This window comes from Salvia splendens, chromosome 20 (assembly GCF_004379255.2).
Source record: "Salvia splendens isolate huo1 chromosome 20, SspV2, whole genome shotgun sequence".
In the NCBI taxonomy this organism is placed as follows: domain Eukaryota; kingdom Viridiplantae; phylum Streptophyta; class Magnoliopsida; order Lamiales; family Lamiaceae; genus Salvia; species Salvia splendens.
In genome coordinates, this window is record NC_056051.1 from 24,372,152 (window position 1) to 24,398,220 (window position 26,069).

Genomic DNA, 26,069 nt, shown 5'->3' on the forward strand with positions numbered 1-26,069 from the left:
AATAATAATTGTGAAATGCGAAGGGAATGGTGATATCCCACGAGACAAAAGTGACCTTAGATCATTCCAATTTCATGTCTTGGTCTCCTCAAAGTGTGTGAGTGTGTGTTTCATCACACCACACCACACCACACTCCCACACACACAATCGAAGTGGAAACCTCATAATTTCACAGCAATGTGATTGTTAATATTAATTGAAACTAATATCTCATTTTAATTTGATATGAATTTCAAAAAATAGAAAAAAAATAATGGAACATCAATCATATTTTATACTCCATTAATTTTATGATAAAATATAAGTGAAATCAGTAAACAAATGTTACTATTTACTAAGTACTATAAATAATAAAATGAAATCTATGTATTTAATGATTAATATTCAAAATAACTATATGCGGAGTAATATTTATTGGCGGAACGAGAAGGAGTAGCTAATTTATTCATAAACATAGAATAATTTTGTTAACCAATTATTTATTTTTGGACTATTATCATTTATCATGGGTTTCTCACATCAAATAAGTAGTCTTTCAAAATCAATTCATTTATGTATCGAAACTCCAATAATACATCCTTCAAAGCTTTTACATATTCTTATAAAAGTCGCTCGACACTTTATGTGCGGGCATTATATTCCACCAATTATAATTATAACCAATAATTTTCTCTATAAAATTATACGTACTACAATAACTTATATTGACGGCTAGAATTGAAATTTTTGCTTGGACACAACAACAAATAAAAACAATGATAAAACATCGGGTGTTGAAGTGCTTCTAAGAGTAATATCGCATCAATCTTTTCTCAAAAATGTTAGTTTCATTCTTCAATCTAATGAAAAACTGAATTATATGAAATTTGACAAAGAAACCGCGCCAAACATCATAGCATTAACTACCAACTAACCATTCATTATGATTTTATAAATATTTCCTTATAGATTTATACGGTCCCAAATTGCTCAATCATATTTTATGCCGTGTCATCCTACATGAAAAAGCTGAATTAAATTTATTTTTTCTAAAGATTTGATGCATTTGTCGAATAGAATTATGTTATAGCTCACATGCTACAACATTTTCTAACTTGTTTCAAACTATATCCAACTCTTTAACGATATCCAAATTTTGGAATCATAGCAAATGATATGCGGGTCTGAACTTGAGATTTTGACATCTATCTGATGTTGAAACTCTCAACCCAAACCCTCTGAAAATAGAATCAACAACATGATAAGCCAATCCAAGCAGTGTACTCCAAAAGCCCTTAATCAATTTTTAATTGTGATAGAGTTGTACTAATTCATAACTAGAAAGTTGTATTTCGTAGTTTAAAATTTGAGAGAATGAGAAGAAAAAAGGAAAGATAAACATGTCGGTAAAAATTGAAATTCATAGTGCACGGATCCACTTTATTCTTAAAGGTATGCGAGTATTCTCCACTAATCACATACTTGAGTTGTAAGAAATTTTCAAAAAAAAATAAAAATAAGAACCTTCTAATCAGTTACTCCTATTATTTTATTACATATATATACGTGTAAAACAAGAATTTCTAGAATTGGGTTCCTTTTTTAGCGAACTGGCTTGATGACGATGTATGTACCAAAGAATTTTATCGATTTAAATATATTACTACCATATATTTATACTCATGGTTGACATTTTTACAAAATTCAACCCCCACTCTCCAAAATTTAGATTCTAGAAAACAGCTAATTTTGCGGCGTTACTGAATTGCTTCAACACCCATTAAAAAGAATCCTTCTTTTTCCCATAAGATTCTGTTTCTATAAAATTTACATTTGTCAATTGTCATGTGAATATAAATGTATGCCATAAAAAATAATGTCTTATGAATTTGCACTACTATATCTAGAATGGAGTAATTTATATTTAGTGAAAAATTACTTCTCAGTATCTAGAATTTGCAGCTGTTATGGACAGAAAATCGCATCGTTTGATGTCCATGAATGGATACCAAAATTACAACGGCATATATATACAGCAGTTATTAAAAATAAACTTTCTAAAATAATTATCTTTAACTTGAGAAATACTAATATATTGAAGAGAATTTATAAATGATTTTTCTTAACTTGAGAAATACTAATCGGAACTGGTCCACCAAGGTTTGACACGTTTTCAATCTTGAATTGAAATTGATGGTTCTTAATCTAATTTCAAATAGCTTTCTAATTTTCAGTTATTTTTATTTTAATTTTTGGTTAAAATTCAACACAATAATCGAACCACTTATACCCCAAAATTAGTTTTTTGTCAAATAAATAAATTAGTCAACTATAGTGGAACTAAAAATAGAGTATGACTCAAATGTAGTGGGAGTTATATGGAGTATAACATTTCAAAACAAAATTTAGTATAATCACAAAATATTTGAAATATGGAAGTAATAGTTTTAATCAGTATTTCCTTGTTTATTAGTGGGAACCCTAAAATGTCCAGCTCATTACAAAAAAAGAAATTCGCTTCCACGTGTCGGCTACTTATGTCATGTAGGAATCTTATATGATGTGTAAAGGACAAAGTGCAATCAAGTGACCACATGAGCTGTATTCAATTTATTAAAATATGTTTCATTTTTTTCTTATTTCCTAATATGGGAATTCAGAGGTTTTAAGTACATTTTCTCACACGCCATCCATGTACCAACATCCCATACAAAAGTGGGTATATACCTCACTTTGTTGCATTAAAGTTTAGATAAAATATATTCCACCTTTTTATCTTTTTTTTTTACTTTTTAAAGATATTTAAGAAGGTTTTATGGAGTAGAAAATATCATAAAACATTAAGAGAAAAATCCAATAGTTCTATTTATTTGGTACGGAGTATCATTTTTTTCATTAGAACATGATCTCATATTTACCCTATTTCTCAACTTTACACATATCTTTTATTTAATTATAGTGTGATCCTTAGTAATACCGTTTATACACTAAAAATATATTCATCAACTATTTTATTAAAATATATAACAGTCAAGCATATATACATTTTGTGGATAAAAAAGAGTATTATTTCAATTATTAAAAAAATATTGTATAACAATATTTAAAATTGATTAGTGACTCGTATGAATGGATTGATTATGATCTTAATCAATTCTTACTGATTAAGTAACTAATCAGTTTCAAAGATTCCTATTGTTTTGATTGAGTTATTAGATTAGCATGTGGGTTACAAAATGAGATTATAACTATGCATGCTTAAAATACAAAAACTATTTCGAGATAAAAAAAAATACTTGACCTAGGAAATTTTGAATAATTTAATTCCCCTAGGTAGAATCATTTCATTAGTGGATTCTACTATTGAAGATGAAAGTCAAATTATATTGTTTTTTAAGGAAAAAATTTATTGGTGTTTAACTATTGAGAGATGCTCATTTGGATGAACGAACAAGGTCATTACTTGGTTTCTATTTTTCTCCTTTCCCATTCCTTCTTATAGCTAAAATTAACAAACGAAATTTGGAACTAAACACAAACGTCATTAATAATCCCTCTTGTAGACATTATATTACTGTGTACTAATAAGGATAACAATGTTGGGCCATAATTAGGTCCATTATTTTGTGACGATACTAATTTATTACTCCTAATTAATTCAGTAATTAGTGTCTGGAATTACTCAACTCAAACAAATTATTGATTAAGGTGTAGATAAAAACTCATTTTCTAGTCCAAAATCAATTCATCCCTCTATGTATCTCAATTCCGATTATTTTTATGACTTACAGGTGTCATAAATATAATGTATTTCCTTTCAATAAAATTGATAATGATTCCTATTTACCATATGCTATAACTCGAACATTTTATGGATTGATTGGAGAGAAAATATCTTAGCAACTAAGTCGCATTTCACTATAGTTATGTTGGTCATTAAATAATCTGATTTTCATGAAAAATATAATTACAATTGTATGTAAAATTCAACATACACACACATACATATAACATGACATAATTTTTCGACCAACTAATTAATGTGATAGAAATAATATTGATATTTTAAATATGTAAAAAACCAACCTAGTTCGAAATTAGAAGCTTTATTTTATTTGTTTTTTTATTAATTTTGTTTTTTTTGGAGGGGGGGGGGGGGGGAATTATTTGGTATGTCGCAATTATTTTTCTTTGAGACTGTGATAAGATAAATAAGATAAGATTATTACCAATTAGAGTACCAAGTTGTACTTGTACTTAATTAACTAGTAGCTAACCTCCTAGCAATTAGCAAACTACATGTGAATATAATTTTTTTTTGAGGTGATAAGCCAAGATTGCTGTTAAATGTTATATTAATCCTTCGTAGTCAGCATCAATCATGTAATATCTTCTCATGGTTTGAATGTTTACCTACTTGCAGAATTATCTGCAATGATTTCCATTACAAAAATAAACAAAAGCTGACGCTTTCAATTCAAGACAAGACATTAACATCAAATATATGTTCATAATTAGGTTGATTTAATTTGTCCAATTAATTAATTTAAAATAAATATTTATTATATATCTACTTAATGCAGTAACTTAGGCAAACATTATTTTTGGGTGACATATTGACACAATTATATCTAAATCAAATTATATTATTTGTGAATTTAGCATAAATGTTTCAAATCAAACCAATTCAATACGTAAGGAACTTATAATTATTAACTTACGGTTTTAAATAAAATATGTTCGATTAGTTTTGAAATATAGCAACATTATGTGTACACAATTTATGTGCGTTTATCTTCATTCTTGAACGTAACATTGGGACCGAGATTAATGAAGAAGCACATAACATCTACGACCATGCATATAGAATCCATATACTTCTAGCGAATGAATAAACATAAAAGATGAATTGTATATGTGCGTTTGATAGCAAAGGTGAATTTTCGATCAAATTCTTGTTTCAACTTATTTTAAATAATAGTATCCTTGTTTGTGTATCTTTTGTTGCGTTTTTAAGTTTCGTGGTAATATAGTCGTGCGACTCATGCAATATGTCATTAGATTATTGACTCAATTACGCAAATGGTACTTAAACTTTAAAAATATCGTGGGTAGTCCCTGAACTAATGAGTAATCACACTTTTTATACTTTTCACTATTCATCATAATTTTGCACCACAAATGCCCCCAAGGCATGAATGGCATTTTAGGACTTCATATCTAGGTACTGGATTTGATATTTTCTTTATCTTTCTCTTTAGTACTAACTATGATATTTTCTTATATTTTGAGTACCTAAAATGATATTATTCACTTCACTTTTTCAATCACTTTATGTCATATCATTTTTCTCTACTTTCTCTACAAAATTTAGGAAGTAAAGAATTAAAATGAAAAAATACACTATGAAGTTCTTAAATATGGAATAAATTTAAAATTATAAATTTAATTATCAAATTAAATTTTAGCTAAATTTAATTTGATTCTGATTCAATAATTTTTTAATATTAAATATTATGATTAATTAAAAATTAAGAATTTAGTTTTAATTAAAAAATTAATTTTTAATATTAAAAAAATAATCAAATCACAATCAAAATTAAATGTTGTGACAAATTATTTTTATAATTAAATTTATAATTTTGATTTTTAGAATTAATATATTTATGAAATTCATATTATTTTTTATTTTAATTTTTTACTTCCTAAAATTTTTAGAGAAAGAGAGAAAGAAGATATGACATAAAGTGATTGAAAAAGTGAAGTGAATAATATCATCATTTTAGGTACTCAAACTATAAGAAAATATATATTTAGTACTAAAGAGAGAGATAAAGAAAATATGATATCCAATACCTAGGTATGAAAGTTCAAAAATGTCCTTCATGCATTGGGGGCATTTTTGGTGTAAAATTGTGATTAATAGTGAAAAAGTATAAAAAATGTTATTACACCTTAGTTCAGGGACTACCCACCATATTTTAAAGTTTAGATATCATTTGCGTATAAAACGCATAGTTCATGGACCATTTGCGTAGTTTAGTCTAGATTATTTGTGTTACAAACTTACAATGATAAAAATGAAATAAAATTGGTATGGAATTATTGAAAAGAGTCGCTCAAACGAAGCCATATAATATTTAAGTTGTTTTGTACTTAGGATATGGCCCACCACCTCCATCCAATGCCATTATTATATTTTTGTTATGTTTTTGTGGGGTCATCATTGGACACTACTAAAGCCTACTAAGTTATTTGTAGTAATATTATCACTAAATGACATGTTGATACAATTCATTAATACTTGCCACCAAATTTCCATTTTAAGGGTTAAGATAAGTTGTTGTACACTAGGAATGTCTAAATTAGATTTGGTAAGTAACAATTCTAGTGTGGTTTTAGCTGGCATATGTTTGTCACATGTGTCTAGACAGAGTATAATTTTAGCATATGATCGTTATTGAATTTTATTGAAAATCGACACGTTTATGATATTAGTCACTTCAAGTATTTAGGAAATTGAATAATGTACTATAGTTGCAAAATGATTTTTCAGTTGATAACCTGAAAATTGTCACCCAATTTACCCTTTCTTATTCTGTCCAAATGTGCATCTTCTAATTATATAAATTACATTCACAAATTAATTCATTATGCTACTAAAATGATAGTATAAGAGACCTTTGAGCTTTGCTTTAATGGAAAATTAAATTGTCAAAAGTTTCCAAAGTAAGATGAGCGTAGAAATAAATATTGTTATTAAATTTATATTCTTATTGTTGAATATAATATTATTTAAAGATTATTATCACTAATATATATAAAACCAACTTAATATTATATTGATGGAAGATGCTTTTTCAACTTTTATTTTATTTTCTATTTCTCATTTGAATATTTTCTTATTCTTGTTCTCAAACATATCTTTTGGAGTCATTTTTACTTCATTTCTTTATCTAATTTCAAACCTATGTAATCCTTCAAAATACAATTTGGTTTTCATCTGCATCAACTTATTAACTGCTATAAATGATTTCAGATAATTTTGATAAAATTATCGATGGAAAAAAAAAACTTTGATAGGCTTAAGCTCATACTTCCTCTTACTTGTGGTCGTCACTTCTTCTAAGTCTTTCTCGAATGAAAAACTAATGATACTATTAATTTTGTGGACTGAAACATATTTCGAGTCATTTTCATTTTCTAAAAATTCCTATGTAATATAGAAATAGAATTGCATTAGTACAAAAGTACAAATCCCTATCCGCAAGAGTATAAAAGTAATAATTTTGAAACATATTCTCTAATTACGATACTCATAATTCTTTCAATACACAATCAATTTACAATAGCAAAAATCATTGTAAATACTATATGGAGAAATTAGGGTTGTTATAGTTGAAAAAAATGGGCTAAATTGGTCATAATGTAAGGATGAATGACTAAAATTTCGTAAAACTATATTATGTTAAACTTGACAATATTGAATTTGAAATGCATAAATTTAACATATGATTATGCACGCACACACTTGTGCAAAATATAATGAGTTTCTAATTCTGAATTAAATAATTTGGCTTCATATGATATTAAAATTAGGTAAAATATTAGATAGTAGGAGTAGTACTTATTAATTAATGCCCATTTTGCATTATGATGTTTAAACCTTATTTGTCGCTATTCAGTTGTCACTCTCATATTTTGTCATCTTGAAATAGGAAAAAAAAAGCACTCCACCAAGTTGAGAATATAATAATAATAACACTATAAATCTTCATTTTCAATCTTCTTTTCTTTGAATCTAATTAATTTGTTGAGCTTCAACCTCACTTTTTCTAAAACCAATTCACAGCCCAATCTTTTTAAAATATATCAGTTAGTTGACTTTTAACAGTTTCTCAAATTCTCAATCAATAATATAAATACAAATCGTGATTTAACAGAAATTGTGATTTATTCTGTGCTCACAGAAAAATAGCAGTTGTGAATTCTCTCAAATATATACTCCATTAAAAAAAATGAGCCTACAATAAAAAAGTAATTTCATGTGACAAATTGATTATTTTATAGTATATGAATTTTTAAATTATTTCTTATTCAAATATTCCTACCTCTATAATTTATAATTAAACCCTTCAAGTTGGGCTAAATTCGATAGTGACCCCCATATTACTCTGGCTTCTTGCATTGCATCACTGCTTTTTCTGTCAACTGAGTAATTAAAAATTCACCCTTTTTTTTCACCGTTGCAAAATTCGCTGTCCTAAATGAAAGAAGACGGACACCACACCAAAATCAGATTCCCCTCTCTCTGAAACACGGCTGCTGCTGCTGCTCTGTTTTCACCTTTGTCGACACCTATAAAAGCCCACCTCCCTCCATTAAAGCTCTTCTCTTATATTTGTACGCACACTGAGATAGAGCTCTCTCTCTCTCTCTCTCTCTCTCATCTTTACATGAAAAGGTAAAAAGAGAAGTGAAGTAAATGTATGCAGAGCTAATGTACCCTTACTTCCATAACTTCCCTCAAGAAGTTCACCAATTTGAAGACTTTGCCTGCTCTCAGAAGCCCAATGCTTCATCGGTAAACAATCTTCCCATTGTTTTTTTAGTGTAAAAATTTGATCTTTTCCCCTTTTGTGTGTTCGTGCGTGTGAGTGTTTGATTATTTGGGTGTAAAAATCTCATCTTTTTTCAGTTTTCCATCTCTGTGCTTTTGCCTTCGTTTTGTATAATCTGTTTTGTGGGCTTCTATTTCCACTCTTTTGGGTGTCCCAAAAATTAGGTTAATTGACATTTTCAAGAATTTGCAGGGGACAAGAATCCCATTTAGTTGCTGCAAAACTTGAACAATTTGAAGATAACTACCTATTTTTTACCACTGAGCATAAATGGAAAGCATTTGGGGTTAAGAAATAAGAATTGGAGCATAATCAATACCACAATAATTAGTTCCGTGTTCTTCACTAACTTGTCAATTCCTCTTCCAGTACACATGACATAAATGGAACTCGAATGTCATTTGACAAAACAAGTCCTTTTTGTGAAAATTTTATCTTTTTTCATGCCAACTTGTGGCTGAGGATTCCCTTTTCTAAATAAACTTATGCTGATTAGTAATGAAAAGGTTGGATTTTTTTCAACAAAATTGTGCTCTTTTTCTGTGGGATTTGGATTTGTGGATGTAAAAAAATAACAAGCATCTTTGTTTTCTTGAAAAAGGGCTGATCTAACTGTTTCTAGTCTTTTCATCTACTAAATGGCTGAGTTGATGTAGTTGCTGCTTATGGAATTGGGATCTTGGCTAGGTTATTACAAAAAGTGTTTGTTGAACACTTTTAGTTATTGGTATTTTATTTGGTGCTGCTTTGTTTGAACTGTAAAGTAGGTGACATTTTGTAGTGGTCGAGTCACTATTGTTCCCCGGCCCTTTTTCCCGATTCCTTCGTGTAAAGCCACGTTCATTTTGCCAGCCGGTTTTTATGTAGTATTATGTAATGCATACATATTGCTTAGGCAACTTGAAGTACTCTTGCAACAGCTTATCTATCTTGTTTGATTGAAAGTTGGAAGTCTTCTGCTGAAATATGATATCTTATGTTACTGTTTTGTGGTTATTGAGATACTGGAAATGTTACTCCATGTATTTTGAAGCGTTCGATTGTATTGTTAGAATCGTACATGATTGAGATGCATTGCTTGTGTTTCTTGAACTTAATTGAATAGTATGCCACTTGGTGCAGGGCACATCAAGCAGCGTTGTGCAGGTGCCTGCTGCATCTGAGACTGAGTATAACCTCTGGGGCGAAGGGGATCTGTTCAACGCGCCTCAACCGGTTATTGAGGAGCCTGTTATGGGGCTTGATCCAATGACGGTTGCCATATCAATGATCTCTTGTGGAGAAGATGTCATCTCCCCTCCTCAGTTGTTGAGCGTGTCGGATGTTGAGTCATCCATCGAGAGTGGGCAGCTCCTGAGCGAGGTCTTCTACGAGTGCAGGAAGGATATCTTGGCAAAGGAAGGGAATGAGACGCCGCTCTCTGAAGTCCTCAGCATCAACATCCCTACTACTGTCAAGACTAGTGATGAGAACATGATGATGGATGAGAAGTCGCGTGTTGAGTGTTCGTTCCAGAAGAGTGTTAGTTCCGGCTGTCTGAGGTCGATGGACAACGCTCATGAGGCTCTCCCGAGGCCCAGCTTTCTTGATTTCCAAGTTGATGACTTTGAAGCTGCGTATGGGATGCGACGAGCATACAGTGAAGGAGACATAAAGGTATACATACGTAAATAGTGATTCTGATTCTCATCGTTCCTTGCTGGTGTCGTGACTAGATGATTGACAGTGGAGTTTTGATGACAGGCTCTTTGCAGTGGTGGCATAAACCACGCTCAATCGCCACTGGGGCAAGCGAGGGTGATGAGCAGTTGCATTTCTGAGGTGCGCAGAGAGAAGCTATCGAGATACTGGAGCAAGAAGTCGAAGAGAAACTTTGGAAGAAAAATTAAGGTAAATCTTGAGGCCCCTTTTTCATTCTTTGGTTGCATTGGAGATAGTCGAGTAACTTGGTTGCGTTGGAGATAGTCGAGTAACTTGGTTGCGTTGCAGTACGCTTGCAGGAAAGCTCTCGCGGATAGCCAGCCAAGGATTCGAGGAAGATTTGCAAAGACTGAGGAAGGACAAGGTGGGAAGAAGCAATAAAGTATAGGAGAGTGAGTAGATTGTTAGAGTTTATGCAGTGAAGAAAGAAACAATAAGAAGCTTAGTTTGTTTGGTGGTAGCTCAAACAATAATTAACCTTTGTAGATCAAATCAAATCAAATGTTTCTCTAGATTATTATGTACATATGCTGTTTAATAATTTCATATTGCAATAAATAACTACTTCTGTTTCTCATCTTCAATTTTATACAACCCCCTGTTATGCCTATGTTCAATTTTTTGATAGAATCCCTTTTTCAATCTTAGCATTTCAATTAGATATGAATAAAGTAAAGGATTAGCCTATGTTATTTTATCAATCTACATTAATCTTTAGGTCACTTAAAATGATTGATGTTATGGTTCTAAATCATGTCATGTCATGTCATGTCAACTGTCAAGATTATCTTTTGGCAATAATCGTCTTTTAAAATTAACATAAGATTGAATAGACTAACACTACATTGATCTGAAATAAAGTCATTTTTTCTCTTAGTTAATTAATTCAATTAATCATTTCATTTTAGTTTTACAACGTCAACGATTTGTATACAAACCTTGTATATTTTCATAGAACTCCAAAACCCCTCTGTATAAAAAGAAAAGCCACCGAGCTTCAATTATTGGCTTTTTCCGGCGATTCCACCGCCTGTCGCGGCTGCCGGCGATTGAGCACAGCACCATCTCACTTTTTCTTTTTCTTCTTTGAAAAATTTGGAACTTAAAACTAACAAAAAAAATTCTCATCCTTCAGTTGATTTACGAATTCAACTCAACCAATATTCGAACTACACCAAAAACATAGAAAACAAAAAAAAAATGAAAAAAGGAAGAGCATAATTACCACCTTCCGCCGGCGCCTCCGCCGCCGTGTCTCAGAATCTACTCCACACTTCCATTTATGATATTCTAAATATTTTAATTTTAGGTGTAAGTAAAGCTCTCCACTCAGTTACCAAACACAAACACCCTCACTAGTCACGGCAAAAAGGAAGAAGCAATCAATACATTTGTTAAAATTAGTAAACCATTTCTTCGAGTTTCTTAGCCAAACATATTTTATTGTGTAGCTATGACTGAATCTCTAACCAGATAACCATACTTCATAACTAAAAAAGAAAAAGAAAATCATATCCAAACAATTTAACACTCTTGGTAATTGTTAATTAACTACCTCCACCCAAAATTAAAATAATTGAATCGTCTAATAAATCACTGTTGTCACCAAGAAGCTCGACCCAGCAGAAAAGGCCAATGAATCATTTTTTCCTTCATACCAAAATTTCATCTCTGGTAAGGATTTCACAACTATAATTTCAAAATATAAATTACTCATATTTACCTAAAATATTATACTACTATTAATTAAAATTTCAAGATGTATGGGTGCGGTGGCGCCGTCGGAGATGAACTATTTCTCCATTTCTTGAGTCTAAATCTTGCTCAAATTTTAGTTGGTTGCCTACTTTTTTTCAATTGGAAAATAAACTAGGGATTTTATTACAAAGACCATCAAACATATTCATATTCAATCTTCAAAATGGAACCAAGAATCTGAGGTTGCCTCAACAAATACATTAACATACACGTAACCAAACCTCTTTTCCGACGAAGGCCGCCGCCTTGGTACCCAAACTCCCAATTGCTCAGCCAATTGGACGGCGGTTCCCACCTTTCTCCGCCGCCGGAAAAGTATTCTTTCCAATTGCAAAATCTTGACGTATATATAGAGAGAAGAAAAAAGGTTCAATCGAGCCTACCATTAATTTATACAATCCACTAATTAACTTCAATTGTGGCTACCAAAACACTAGTACATGCCATTAAAATGGTAAAAAAGGAAGCTTTATTTGATTCTTTTTTCAAAAAGTAAATAGACTACCTCGTTTCTTGGAAGTCACTCTTCTTCACCATATCTTTGCAGAAAACCAGAAATAAAAGGAGAAGAAGCATACATTACACAAAAATTGAGAAATTCAAGAATTGTTGAAGAGCAAAATTTTATCTTCACTCAATTACTACATCACATTGCAAAAATTAATAAAAAAAAGTGGGGAATTATACATACATATCCGTGTACATATACATGCATATAAAATTGGCGCACCTATATTTCTTTTTCTCTCATCGACGAGAGAGAAAAGTCTCGCTTGAAACAGAGATCCCTATTCCGATACTGAATTTGCTGGTTTCGCCGCGGAAAGCACCGATTTTTCTTCAATTCGCCTCCTTTGGAATGAGTTTCCGTCCAATTGAGCTGTGAATTCATCCGCTTCGACTGCCGGCGGAGAGCTTTTTTGAGACGGCGGAGTTTGCAATTCGCAATTAGGGTTTTGAACTGAGTGGTTTGGGAGTTTTCGAGGAGGATGATAGTGAAGAAGAGCTTGAAAACGGTAATGCCGATTATGAAACGGTGCCGAGCCGGCGACTCGGCCGGTGTTGACGATGACTCATCGCTCAATCGGAAGAAACAAAAAGTTTCCAATGTTTTTTTTCCTCTGCATATTCTTGGGGAGGCTGCCGCCGGTATTATCCAATTCAATGGCTATGGAATTCAAAACATTATCGCTGAGTCCGCCGCGGAGGGCGGCGGCGGCGAGGCTTCGGAACCGAAGCCATCAAAATCGAAGGAGGTGTCGCGGCCGCCGCTGGTGAGGACTTCGCGAGGGAGGGTCCAGGTATTGCCTTCGCGATTCAATGATTCAGTTCTTGATAATTGGAAGAAAGAGAGTAAGAATGCTGTTAGAGATTCTGCTTTGGATGCGGAATATGTTCCGGTTGTTAAACAGAAGGACAGTAAATCGAGCTTGAAACCTCTTAGGATTCACGACGATGTGAGCCTTTCTAGAAAGCAGAAAGAGGAGAAGAATAAAGCATACAAATGCAGCAGGTTTTCGCCATTGTCTGTTGATGAGATTGCAGAATTGAGGAATGGAAGCTTGAGAAGTAGTAAGAAGAATGGCCGTACACATGATTCTTTGATGCCTTTGCCTCAGCAATCCGAAGATGATTATGATTATGATTATGATTATGATTATGAGGATGATGAAGTTGATGATGATGACGACTATGATGAGTGTATAGAAATATCTGGTATTGATAAATTGTATAGCACCAAAGATTTTGGTGAAGGTGATATAGTGTGGGCGATACCTGGGAAGCATTGTCCTGCTTGGCCAGCCATTGTGCTCAATCAAGAGTTGCAGGTGCCGACGCAAGTGTTCAACTATCGGATTAGTGGTGCGATTTGTGTAATGTTCTTTGGTTATTCGGGCAATGGAACACAAAGGGTAAATTTCTCTTCTTATTTATGTTCTTTTTTTAGCTTTCCAACTGTAATACCTAACAGGTGCACTTATTTTGGCATGCTTTTTTTGAGCAGGACTATGCATGGATCAAAAGCGGGAGGATATTTCCATTTATTGACTATGTAGACAGGTAGATAATTGTTAGTTTTGTGTGTGTGTTTTTTTCTTCTTCCCTTTCCCCCTGTTTGTTTCTCCCCTCTCAATTGGTGGTGCATGTGGAGTTGGAAGCGATGTAAATTTTGTTGCCTTAGGTTTCAGGGGCAGACTGAACTCAACGATAGCAAGCCCGGTGATCTTCGTTCTGCAATAGAGGAGGCTTTTCTAGCTGAAAATGGCTTCAACGAGATGTTGATGGTTGAAATCAGTGCCGCAGCTGGCAAGTCACATTATCTTCACTCTCTTAGAAGACGGGTGTTTGAGGCTACTGGTTTAAATCAGGATCAACAGTGCAGCTCTGCAGAACCGGTACATTGATTATATAATGATTTGATTGCCTTGTTAGTGTTCCAGTTATCCTTTTAGTACTTTTTTGTGGAAATTGGACATCCGCAGTTTCCATCTTCTTCAAACATTGTTCAGTTTCATGTTGCGTTTCATTGTAGTAAAAAATTTGTAGAAACTTTCAATTACTAAAATTGCTTGCTTGAATGTCACGAAGTTGAGAAGATTTCATCTTTTGTAGCAGGATGCTCACATAAAGAAAGAATCACAATCTTGTGAAGCATGTGGAGTGAGCATTCCTCCTTACTTGTCAAAGAAAATAGTTCCTGGTACCAATCGTCTGTGTACTTCTTGTACCAGGGTTCGTTGCTTGCTATACCCAACTATATTCTTTATTCATCCTACAGGATCATCTACAGGCCTTTTTAGTTTTTGCTGATGATTGGTTCTTTCATGTATCAGTTGAAAAAAATGAAACACTATTGTGGCATATGCAAAAAGATCCGGAACCAATCAGATAATGGAACTTGGGTATGGTCAAGTTTAAGCTTTTGGTAGCTTTTATATTTTGATATGTCCTATAGCTACATGGTTTCTATTTTCTCCTAAATCGTTGTTCAACTTAAAACTTCAGGTGCGTTGTAATGGTTGTAAAGTTTGGGTCCATGCAGAGTGCGACAGATTTTCAAAAAGAAATTTCAAGGTCTCCTTGGATGCCCTGCACTGCACTCACAATTCCACTCTGAATACATTCCTGTGTAGGACCTGAAATTTATTGATTTCTGAATCAACCCATTTTCACTGATCCAGGATCTGGGAACAAATGATTATTACTGCCCTGAATGCAAAGCCAGGTTCAATTTTGAGCTATCTGATTCAGAAACTTTGCAGTCTAAGTAAGTTATGCTTGCTCTGTTTTTCCTAATGTATTAGTATTGTATTTTCTGCAATTCAAAATCTTTTTGCCACCTCAACTTCTGACAATCATGATACTTGTTCCAGAAACAAGAAAAAGAATGGTAAAGTTGCATTACCTGACAAGGTTGCTGTCGTTTGCTGTGGTGTTGAAGGAATCTACTTTCCAAGTCTTCATTTGTAAGTACTAGTTACTTTTCCATTTCATCTACTCTGGATACTTTACAGGTCCTTTTATTTTCTGAAAGCAACATTGCCATCTTTTTGCCCATTGCAGAGTTGTTTGCAAGTGTGGGGCTTGTGGAATGGAGAAGCAGGCTCTTAGTGAATGGGAACGACACACAGGTTCGAAAACGAAGAACTGGAAATCCAGTGTCAGGGTGAAGGGCTCCTTGCTACCACTTGAGCAATGGGTGTGTTCACGAAACTAATCTTTCTATTATTATTCTATCTATTTTCCTAGAACATGTTTGAAAGGGTTGTAGCTGTATGTATAAGGTATCCAGTTTAGGTGAATAGTTATTGAAATTTCCATGACATACTGTACCAAACACGTCAGTTTTTTAAGGTGTTTTCATTTTATAGATGTTACAGATGGCCGAGTTTCATGAACGTAGCCTTGTTCCTAAATCTGTCAAGCGGCCTTCTATCAAAGTGCGGAAGCAGAAGTTGGTTAATTTTCTACAAGGTTCTCCCCTAAGCTCTGAGTTAATGTTCATGTTCTGCTGGAATATCTCTCCAGCTTTATCCACTGCAGCATGAATTATAACTTAGTTGTTTTTTTACACGATAGAGCACTATGAACCGGTTTGTGCGAAGTGGACAACAGAAAGGTGTGCAGTATGTCGGTGGGTTGAAGATTGGGACTTCAACAAAATTATTATCTGCATTAGGTATATGCCCAGCTTGGCTCCATTTGTTGCTGTTAACTCTATCTCTGATCATCAGAATATTCCTTGAGGTAATGAATATTATGTTGATTTTTCATTGTTACTCTCAGATGTCAAATTGCCGTTCATCAAGAATGCTATGGAGCAAGAAATGTTACTGACTTTACTTCATGGGTCTGTAGAGCTTGTGAAACTCCTGATATTGAGAGGGAGTGTTGCCTCTGTCCTGTGAAAGGTGCGGATCATATTACATGTTTTCCCTGGTTTAGGAATTAAATTATTACTATCAGAAGTGCTTGGTGGTTTTTTGTCTACTGATATCCAGTGTAATCACTGACTGTGGAAACTTGTGCACAAGTGTTTGGTTAGTAGGATTCACTAATTGTTGTTCATCTAATTTAGAAGCAAAATTTTATAGAAGGAAAGAGGATATCATTAGATTCTGTCTCCTAGTAATATATATAGCTCAATAATAATTGGTGCATGGCCGTATAATATCCAATGACAAGTACTAACAAGCTAAAGCTAATCTTCAATTTCCTATCATAATAATTTTTTTAATGTATTTTCCAATTCAGGGGGTGCTCTGAAGCCTACAGATATTGCTCCTTTGTGGGTTCACGTCACTTGTGCTTGGTTTCAACCTGAAGTTTCTTTTGCAAGTGACGAAAAGATGGAGCCCGCCCTTGGAATATTGAGAATTCCTTCAAGCTCTTTTGTGAAGGTAATGTTTCTGCGACTCATGAATCTTATAATTCTTAGGCATAATGTAATATCTTCCTATCTTCTGTTTATTTATTTATGCATTGCTCTTACATAAAGGTGCTGGTGTTGGTTGATTTGTTAATATACTTCACCAAATTTTTATAGTAGTATTTTTCACTAAATGAGGATGATGTACGTTGCAGATCTGTGTGGTTTGCAAGCAAATCCATGGTTCCTGTACACAATGTAGCAAGTGCTCCACCTATTACCATGCAATGTGTGCGTCAAGGGCAGGGTATCGCATGGAGGTGAGACGCGACTAATGGGCCTTGTCTCTTGTGTGTTTGAGCTAGTTCTTGCAGTAAATTAATTGGATTCCGGCTGAAGTGAATATATCATGCAGTATAGATTAATTGCGTCCTTATATATTGAGATGAACATGATCCAGCTCACCAGGTAATCCGTTATGGAGTCTCCGCCTTCTGGTTAGGATTAACAATTCTATTACCGAAGGGGCTCATTTCACTTCAAATATTGTGTGATATGATTGCTGGTCACTATACGACTATTGCTTAGGCAGTTGTATTGGAGTGGTTGTGTGCTTTTACTTTATGCCATAGAACTACAGCAGCATTAATTGCCAAAATAATGTCACCTGGTTGATAAATTTTCATCTTTACGCCCCTCGCGATGGTGGTAGATATTTCATCTAGATTTGTCTGTGTATATCACATTTGCACCGATTATATTTTTCGCATGCAATTCTTCACCGAGTGTATTGCAAAATGCAGTTGCATTGCCTGGAGAAGAATGGAAAACAACTTAAGAAGATGGTTTCATACTGTGCCTATCACAGGTATTATTTGTTTATTTCTTGTAAAATTGTAATGTCTAATTACTTTGGCGGTTAGTTATTATGGTGAATCTTGCCTCGGATGGATGCAACATTGATCATTCCACCTTTGTTGTGCAGGGCTCCCAATCCTGATACAGTTTTGATTGTAGAAACCCCCAAGGGGACTTTCTCTACTAAAAGCTTGCTTCAAAATAAAAGACACATGGGAGCAAGGTTAATATCAACTAACAGGTTAAAACTCGAGGAACCTTCTCCAGAGGATACTGAGGAGGTTGATCCGTTTTCTGCTGCCAGATGTCGCATCTATAAAAGAACAAAAAAGGTTTGTACAACAATTATGCTTTTCAATTATGCATATTGGCAAAAGAGCAGAATAGGCAAGATATTATAAGTTATAACAATTCTATATTACTTTCTGTATTTTGATCTCCCGTTCGTATTCTTTCTTGTGAGCAGACAAGAAAGGAAGCCGTTGCGCACCAAATCATGGGGCCTCGTCATCATCCTATGAGTGCAATATTGAGTTTAAATGCAAATAGAGTAAATCTCATCAACCTTTCAGTTTTTATTTCTTTTGTCTATTCCTTCACTAAAAACCATCTTTTTAACTCCTTTCCCATCTGAAACAGAAAATAGAGAAGCCTAGGGACTTCTCCACTTTCAAAGAACGGCTTCATCATTTACAGGTAATATAAATTTGTTGATGTGTTTCTAGTGATGGGCTGGAGCTTGACATATGACGTCATTTATGATCGTTTATGAATCCAGAAAACGGAAAAAGATAAAGTGTGCTTTGGCCGATCTGAAATACATGGATGGGGCCTGTTTGCATGTAGGAACATCCCAGAAGGAGAAATGGTAAATTCCTGTTAACTGTTTATTCATCTATAGTAAGTCAAGATGTATATCTTTTTAGTATTATATGAGGGATTGGCTCTAAATTTCATTTGGTTCTGGCCAGGTCGTTGAATATCGTGGTGAGCAGGTCAGACGCAGCGTTGCAGATCTTAGAGAGGCTCGATATCGAGCACAGGGAAAAGACTGCTATGTGAGATTATTCTTTCTAGATTTGATTGTTTGCTGACATAATGTTTGCATTCCCACTCACACCCACCCCTTTGTGTTCTAATTGAATTTAAATCTGCTTAGTTATTCAAAATAAGTGAAGAGGTTGTGGTAGATGCCACAGATGCAGGAAATATCGCTCGGTTGATAAACCACTCAGTGAGTTTTCTCAAAACACGGGCTACTACATCCATTTTATTTAAAAGTATGTCGTGGTTTCGTTGCATTGTTTGATATTGACGATCATTACTACCTCATCATTCCAGTGTATGCCCAACTGCTATGCGAGGATAATGAGTGTGGGCAACGATGAAAGCAGAATCGTACTCATTACCAAGATGAATGTGCCTGCTGGGGATGAATTAACGTAGCTCCTTCTCTCCCTTCCCTTCCCTTCCTTTCCTTCCTCCCTCCGATTCTCTTTTGCTCTCATGTGATTCAACTAGAGTTTTTACTGTTACTTTGGTGCATCTTGGCAGGTACGACTACTTGTTTGATCCAGATGAACCTGAAGAATTCAAAGTGCCTTGCATGTGTGGTGCTCCGAATTGTCGAAAATTCATGAACTAGGTGACGACCAAATAGCCATTGTTTCATCTAAAGGAACTCTAACTTGTTTGCCTTTGCAGAAGACCTCACCAATTAGTCTGCTAATTTTGTAAAGTTTATCTTTTTTTGGTTCAAAGAAAAATGTAATTCTTTTTCCTCTTATTTTGAGATTTTACAATTTAGAAGGTTACAAATAACGGCCATTGCTCAATCGAAGGTAGAGCTTTAGGCATTTTTGTGTAAATTACAGTATGTAGTTCCAAAAAAATTATGGCATCATTTGTGTTATTCTTGGGCAGTGGTTGTAATATCTCATAGTGAAAAAGAAATGTTTTTCTATTTTCTTTGGCATGGTTTTGTGGTTGTTTTATTAAAATTTGTGCCAAATAGTATTTCACGACTTATTTTGTTAAATACTACTGCATGACTTGTATTATTAGGTGGTTTTTGGCCTAATTGTGGTTAATCAAAATAATCTAGTCAATCAAACAAACTCCCCATCGGAGTCCGAATCAAGCTTAGCTGACTAATCAAGTTACAAATTTATGATAATATCCCTCTAAATATAGCATTTCATTCAGATCAATCCACAAATTTCAAGTTGTGCTAACATCTTTAAATGAGGCAAAGTTAAATAACCACCCAAAATATAAAAAACCGATGAATATTTGGGACTAAAACACAGTAGCTAAGCTAGTGATAACAAAATTACATGCTACAGACTAGACGACATTACCACCTTCTCTCTGAGTGCTTATCGGCCCTTCATTCTCCCGACCGGCACAAAGACAAGCTTAGGCAAGTCATTCTAATCCAGTTGATTTCTAAACCTGCTTTTCTGGTATGCTAAGCAAGATAGCCTAGCCTCTACACAAGGTTGCTTCTCATAAAAATGATAAAACTTTCCTTCAAAAGAAGGGAGGCCAAAGAAATTTTTTTGATGGCTCCGCTGAGATTAGTTGCATGAAACCAACGAGAATGTTGCATTTGGTAGTTCACTCATATTAAACCCTGACGTTGCAGATCTGTATATGTCTTCTTGTTGTAGATGTTGCCCTCTTGATCTTCATATTCTTCTTCAAGATCCGGGCGCCATTTATTAAGGCCTTGCTTTACTTGTATTTTCTCCCAAAGGTATTTTGCTTCCTACATTGTGATATACAATTAACATCAAACCAAAACATATTCAAATACATGCATTGGAAAAAGAGAAGACAATTATCAACAAGGAGAACACAAGCAGTACTATTGTACCTCAATTGATGTTATCTCATTAAAGTTCTTGGTGTTTGGAATTCCTAGACATCGCATCCCATGTTGGTGCCTCCATTCCTTGAAATGGCGTTCATAGGCTCTGCGGCCCCAGTAACTATGGTTCCCACATATCTCACATTTGAACTCCTGGTAATATTCAGAAGCTCGTGTTGAGTGTTAGCAAACATCCAAGGTGGTAACAAGTAATAAGCATGTCAGCAAAATTCTGATAAGATTCAAAAAATTTTAATGAATTATGAGCATCTACTTGTTGAGACGTACGCTCGCTGGAAAACGTTCTTTCATTATATGACGAGTCTTTCAAATCCTCTGCTTTAAACACTATAATTGTAAATGAAACCAGTCTTCGCTATCAGAAATGTACAAATAAGATCTATCTTAAATTGTGACTCCATGTTTCTTTTACCTTTCTTGGATCATGCAAGTACAAAGTACTACCCCATTAGCTTCTTTTATCCCCCCTCCCCCTCTTTCTCAAAATTCCCATGATGTGAGAAGAAATGTGTTTTGAATTGCTTGAGACATAGCAAAAACTGAAAATCGAATATGCACAGTACAATATATACTTCAACGGCCAAAATCATTTGCATATTATCATCGATATATAACAATAAACCACATCAGCGCCCTTCAATATAACTGTTTTAAACTGATGACATGAACCCATGGACATAATAAAGTTTGTCTCTAGGTGAAGCACATAATCAACACCAGACTGCAAGCGTGTATGTGATTACCTGGCCAAGCCCATGAAGCTTATACAACCAATAGGGTATTGGCTTTCCATCCCAACCCATGGGCAACTTCAGGGGATTATAGATCTGTTGATCTTCATCGTCACTTTCAGACTCAGGTTGTACTTCATCCTGATCATAGGGTTCAAATAGAAGACATTATAATTTATATACGATCAGGATAATAGTGGAACCAATCTGTCTAATAAGAACTGCTTGTATACGTAAGCCGACTCCAAATATTATGATCTAATGATCAATCATATAAAGAATGACAGCTTTGGGGAATGGATGAATCATAAAATAACTGTGTTATGCAATTTTACCTCTTACAATGTTTTCCCTGTGCATGAAGGCTTGCTTTTCTTTCCCCTTATTACATAAATACACACACATATAAAGAATGCTCTCCTAGGAGTTTACAGAGTTTGAAAATAATACCTCTTCGCGTTCTTGTACGATTTCATCATAAGTCAAAGCATGTTTCTTCTCAATATTTTCTTTAGTCCGTACAATTGTCTGCAAAAAATCAAGAAACAAGAGTAGAGTTCATTGCTCCTGTGAATACTTCATTATAGTCCAGAAAATGTAAGTGGACATAAGAGAGTCTGCAATTGACATGTAAATGGGGAAGGGTGTGAGCAATGAGTGGAGACGACATAGCATGAGCTTACCTCATGCAACAGGTCACACATTTTTTTCATCTTTGCTTCCATCAAGGCAATCTCTTTCGCATCTTCACTTGGTTGTTGGGTCGTAACACCACCATTTTGTTCATGTCTGCGTGAGCCTTTGACGAAATGTTTCAGATCCAATTTCTCAAGTGGTGTATGCTGCAAACAAAGAAAATTGATAGGATCAATGGCATGCAAAAAAAAGTCAGTTAATTCAGAGGCAGAGGTCACCATTGTCATAAATCACAAGCATAAACCCCAAAAAAAGGAACTACTGGCTACGAGATAAAAAAATCTACTTAAATAATTTTAAAAAAACATTTTTTTTTAGGTCTGGGAAACATAGTAACAGCAAGATTTTGACGATACATAAAGATTGTTACACCCTAACCTTTGTAAGAAAAAGCCTTTCTGCACGCTGTTGTACAGTACCACCCGTCTTCAGACCAAGAGTAGACAATGCCTAGAAACGTTTGTTGGTCAATATCAGCCAACAACATCATTAATTGGAAATAAAATGATAATTATACTTTAATACAGTTGTCGAATGAGTTAGAAGGCAAACATGCACTAGCAGATCCAGGTGTAGGCTTTTAGGGACAGACCAGCATAGTATAAATATTGTCTAAACAAGAATGCAACAAATCTAATGTAATGCAATCACACCTCCTTTAACTTTGCAGGTCCTACTTCCATTAGCTGTTCGACTGTACTGTAATAATCAAGATCAATCAATGCCTCATGCTGTTTGACATTCCCATTTTCATGATTCTCATTCTGCGATCCTTGAATCAGTCCACTGGTCCATAGCTCTTCAAATTCAGTAACAACCTACCAGAGACAAAGGCATCCGGATATTAAAGCAAGCTAAAGTTAACCAAAAGGTCCAATAATAATTTAATAACGCATCTGCTTCATGGCATCAAATATAGAAACCAATACAATAACAAAAGATAAAAACTAAGCCCAAAGTTAGGCTAGTACATTTTAGGAATAAATATTTATCAGTTTATCAATTTCAAGGAGAACGTCATAGCATATAATGTGCAAAGAACTTAGCAGTCAAGGTATAGGACTAAACCACAATAAGTTTGGAAGCTAACCTTTGAAAATATTCTTCCAAGATCTTGCAAAGGCTCCGTCCGCTCAAAAAAGTATATAAGATATTCCAGAAGTTTCTGCATATAATCCCGATATTGTCTGTTCAAAACAAGGGAAAGAGATGAAGAGTGACTAAAATGGGTGACAAAAAACCTGGAAGTTTTCCTCTTTTTCAATTTTGGGGGCAGGGAGGTTTCAAAACAATACAGAATCAAAGACTGATTTAACAAATTTAAATTAATAAATCTGCTGATGAAGAAGGACGCATGGCAGTCAAATAGGTTGAAAGTGAACCCAGTCCTATGACTTAACCAACCTAATTATTGTCAAAAGATTAAATATTTCAGAAAACTTAATGCAATAATATGAGTAACGATCTTGAGTACCATAGATAGGATTCCTAAAAGGTTCCAACACAAACCATCCATATTATCCCACAGTTTTATGTATGAATATGATATTGTTAGACTGAAGTGAGCGCATACAGAGAAAAAAGATCTAATAACACATCATTTGACAGGCAATAATACAGAGAATTGAAGTATCCAATAAATCATCAGACTATATGATAATTGTTGATGTTACAAGTTACTCTGTCAACATATACGCCCAACTCTACACACCAATGCTAATTCTAACATCATTTTTCATCGTACATGGGTCAGGAGGTCAGATTAAGGTTGCATCAAAAGGATTCTAATTGCATTAATGTTCAAATCAAGAGAAGCTGAAAGTTTTTAGAAAATATTTTCCTAATATCATGATAAAGCTAAGAATCTGCATATGCAGCACCTTGCCAAAGACAGTAGAAAGGGTTGACAAAATAAATAGAGCTTGGAGACATTTTGCAGAATCGAACAAAAATTCACAATATGCAACAACTTTACCTAGTTAACTTCAATTTGCTTGATATCTTCCTTGTATCTGAAAACACATCAAGATAAGCAGAGTACTCAATTTGCTGCCCAAACTTGGAGTTGATGTACTCATTATATAGTTCATGTAAATCAAGGTACCGTCCAAAGGCTTCCTGAAATGAAATCAAGAAAATTGATGATTATAAAACTGCAAATCTGCTAGCTCACAAAATCACAAGTAAGGTTCTTGAGGAAAACATCCAAATTAGAAGATGAAATGTCCTCTTCAAGAAACAGTTTTAAATTGGGATAATCAAGGAACTTCTCCATCAACCATTGCCCCTTTCCATTTTCATACACTAGTTCTAATTCAAAGTTTCTAAGTTTCAAGTATGTGTTTAGTGGATTTGTTCATTAACTAATAAATCAAGAGAACAAACCTCTCCAGTGAACTCAATGACTGGCTCCTCCTTAAGAAGATGTTCATACTCATCAGTAATATCAACATATCGCGAAGCTGGATGCCGCCGATGGTACTCCCGTATCTGCATAAAAACCATCCATACCATGAAAAATTCATCAAAATAATAGCAGAAAACACCATAGAACCCTAGAAACTACAAACCTCCTTCAATCTATCGTAAAATGCACTAAACACATTAACATTCGCCGAAGTCGAACTCTGTCCACCAAGCGCAGCAATCTCATCCTTCCTCGCATTGTCCTTATCCTCATAAATGTCAACCTAGGAACCAAAATAACCACAGCAAACGAACAAATTAATCTAATTCACAACGAATCAATAGCTAAAATCACTGGAACTTCGCATAAACGCATCAAAAACTTTACTAGTTTGTGAGAGGTGTCCATTATTTGTTCAATCATGTTGCGAACTCGGTGGCTCTGGTAGAGGCGGTCCTTGTTGGTCGGCGGCTCGGTCTGAAGATCCTTGACGACGAGCCGCTCGAGCCGCTCCACCTCCTCGTGCGAGGCACGCGTCACCTCCAGCAGCGTCGACGACATTCTTTCTTCTGCACAGAGCTACTGTCGAGTTCAATTCGGTGGGGGGTTGTGGTGGAGACGATGGGGCAAAAATTGAAAACTTACGACGTCGTTCTCAACTGAATTTATGGTTTTGCGAAGGCAACCTCCAACTTTTTTAATATTTCATTTTCCACCCCCTTAAAAAACTGAACTTGAATGAGTTGTTGACTTGAAAACTTTAGGAAGTGAAGGTCAAGAAATACTGAGATTGACAATCGATGTACTAGATCAATGATTTCAATCATTTTTTTAATAAAAAACAGTAGTATTATGGATTCGGTGCTTGTTTACTAGCTGGTGTTGTTTGTGTGTTGTTGGTAGTTGGTATGATCGTCTCACTTTTATTGTTCAATCTTCTCGAAATATATCACGATAAGAAGTAATATAGTCGATTTCAGTCTGAAATCATGCTGGAATTTGTAGTTTGTTGGGAAAGGATTGACTTATTCATATGGTTATCCAATTGAATCAATTTGGATGCTAGTAGACATGGTTTTAGCTGTTTGATTTTAAGCTCTGCTTAAAGATTGATGTTATATGTTACAAAGCATGTCTGCAGAAGCAAAAATTGGGTGGTTGTGGACATTCTTTTTGGTAGTCCTACACACAAGTTGAACACTTAATAGCATGAGATGGCTTCCTTCTTGAAAAAAGATGGTGGTTTGTCCATCTCCTTCCTGAGGTTCGCACAGCTTTCGTCGTTGGACTCAGGCAACAGCTCAGCGTGATGATTGATGTCTACCAAGAAATCTACCAAACACAATTGACTAGTCTTTGTTAAATTAGGGTCATGTCTACTTCTACTCTACTACAAAAGGATGAGACAAAATAAATTGCTGCCTAACAAGTTTTAAGAGCTCCTCATTGGGTTGGTGCATCTTGTTGAGTGATACTCCCTCCGTCCCGAGCTACTCGCTCATTTCCTTTTCAGCACGTAGATTAAGGAATGAGTGTATAGGAAAGTAAAAAATG

At 34.5% G+C, this 26,069-nt stretch overlaps 3 protein-coding genes across 6 annotated transcripts; 2 read left to right on the top strand and 1 right to left on the bottom strand.

Moving 5' to 3' along the window:
- The first annotated feature begins 8,234 nt into the window (after positions 1 to 8,234).
- LOC121783041 lies at positions 8,235 to 10,879 on the top strand. 2 transcript variants are annotated; one of them, XM_042181076.1, is made up of 4 exons: positions 8,235 to 8,564; positions 9,724 to 10,257; positions 10,345 to 10,491; positions 10,591 to 10,879. In XM_042181076.1, the coding sequence occupies exons 1-4, from the start codon at positions 8,466 to 8,468 to the stop codon at positions 10,681 to 10,683; spliced, it is 873 nt and encodes a 290-aa protein (XP_042037010.1). In that variant the 5' UTR covers positions 8,235 to 8,465; the 3' UTR covers positions 10,684 to 10,879. The 2 variants fall into 2 exon arrangements, with proteins under 2 accessions (XP_042037010.1, XP_042037011.1); XM_042181077.1 differs by lacking the exon at positions 8,235 to 8,564 and adding an exon at positions 9,014 to 9,107.
- A 1,922-nt stretch (positions 10,880 to 12,801) lies between these two features.
- LOC121782678 (histone-lysine N-methyltransferase ATX5-like) lies at positions 12,802 to 19,759 on the top strand. Of its 3 annotated transcripts, none has more exons than XM_042180630.1 (23): positions 12,802 to 13,973; positions 14,066 to 14,121; positions 14,243 to 14,456; positions 14,674 to 14,793; positions 14,895 to 14,963; positions 15,067 to 15,135; positions 15,243 to 15,328; positions 15,435 to 15,527; positions 15,625 to 15,760; positions 15,942 to 16,035; positions 16,141 to 16,240; positions 16,348 to 16,472; positions 16,816 to 16,961; positions 17,146 to 17,250; positions 17,734 to 17,798; positions 17,916 to 18,120; positions 18,255 to 18,338; positions 18,428 to 18,484; positions 18,567 to 18,656; positions 18,760 to 18,846; positions 18,948 to 19,022; positions 19,130 to 19,230; positions 19,343 to 19,759. In XM_042180630.1, the coding sequence occupies exons 1-23, from the start codon at positions 13,050 to 13,052 to the stop codon at positions 19,431 to 19,433; spliced, it is 3,192 nt and encodes a 1,063-aa protein (XP_042036564.1). In that variant the 5' UTR covers positions 12,802 to 13,049; the 3' UTR covers positions 19,434 to 19,759. The 3 variants fall into 3 exon arrangements, with proteins under 3 accessions (XP_042036564.1, XP_042036562.1, XP_042036563.1); XM_042180628.1 differs by having other exon boundaries at positions 12,804 to 13,973; positions 15,933 to 16,035; XM_042180629.1 differs by having other exon boundaries at positions 12,804 to 13,973; positions 14,677 to 14,793; positions 15,933 to 16,035.
- A 195-nt stretch (positions 19,760 to 19,954) lies between these two features.
- LOC121782585 (splicing factor SF3a60 homolog) lies at positions 19,955 to 25,174 on the bottom strand. The gene is made up of 12 exons (XM_042180483.1): positions 24,903 to 25,174; positions 24,679 to 24,798; positions 24,494 to 24,598; positions 24,084 to 24,226; positions 23,199 to 23,295; positions 22,762 to 22,926; positions 22,487 to 22,558; positions 22,096 to 22,254; positions 21,863 to 21,940; positions 21,425 to 21,553; positions 20,667 to 20,813; positions 19,955 to 20,558 (listed from the first exon to the last, which is right to left on the bottom strand). Exons 1-12 carry the CDS (start codon positions 25,074 to 25,076, stop codon positions 20,412 to 20,414), a joined length of 1,536 nt encoding a protein of 511 aa, XP_042036417.1. The 5' UTR covers positions 25,077 to 25,174; the 3' UTR covers positions 19,955 to 20,411.
- Positions 25,175 to 26,069: the final 895 nt, after the last annotated feature.

What these genes read in the sequence shown, in the direction of transcription:
- LOC121783041 (XM_042181076.1), top strand. Translation starts at nt 8,466, where the DNA reads ATGTATGCAGAGCTAATGTACCCTTACTTCCATAACTTCCCTCAAGAA. An exon ending in AGAAGCCCAATGCTTCATCG is followed by an intron (nt 8,565 to 9,723) that starts GTAAACAATCTT and finishes CACTTGGTGCAG; the next exon opens with GGCACATCAAGCAGCGTTGT. An exon ending in ACAGTGAAGGAGACATAAAG is followed by an intron (nt 10,258 to 10,344) that starts GTATACATACGT and finishes TTTTGATGACAG; the next exon opens with GCTCTTTGCAGTGGTGGCAT.
- LOC121782678 (XM_042180628.1), top strand. Translation starts at nt 13,050, where the DNA reads ATGATAGTGAAGAAGAGCTTGAAAACGGTAATGCCGATTATGAAACGG. An exon ending in TTTCAAAAAGAAATTTCAAG is followed by an intron (nt 15,136 to 15,242) that starts GTCTCCTTGGAT and finishes TCACTGATCCAG; the next exon opens with GATCTGGGAACAAATGATTA. An exon ending in CCTGCTGGGGATGAATTAAC is followed by an intron (nt 19,231 to 19,342) that starts GTAGCTCCTTCT and finishes GCATCTTGGCAG; the next exon opens with GTACGACTACTTGTTTGATC.
- LOC121782585 (XM_042180483.1), bottom strand. Translation starts at nt 25,076, where the DNA reads ATGTCGTCGACGCTGCTGGAGGTGACGCGTGCCTCGCACGAGGAGGTG. An exon ending in GACCTGCAAAGTTAAAGGAG is followed by an intron (nt 22,559 to 22,761) that starts GTGTGATTGCAT and finishes AAACGTTTCTAG; the next exon opens with GCATTGTCTACTCTTGGTCT. An exon ending in AGCTTCATGGGCTTGGCCAG is followed by an intron (nt 20,814 to 21,424) that starts GTAATCACATAC and finishes GAATATTACCAG; the next exon opens with GAGTTCAAATGTGAGATATG.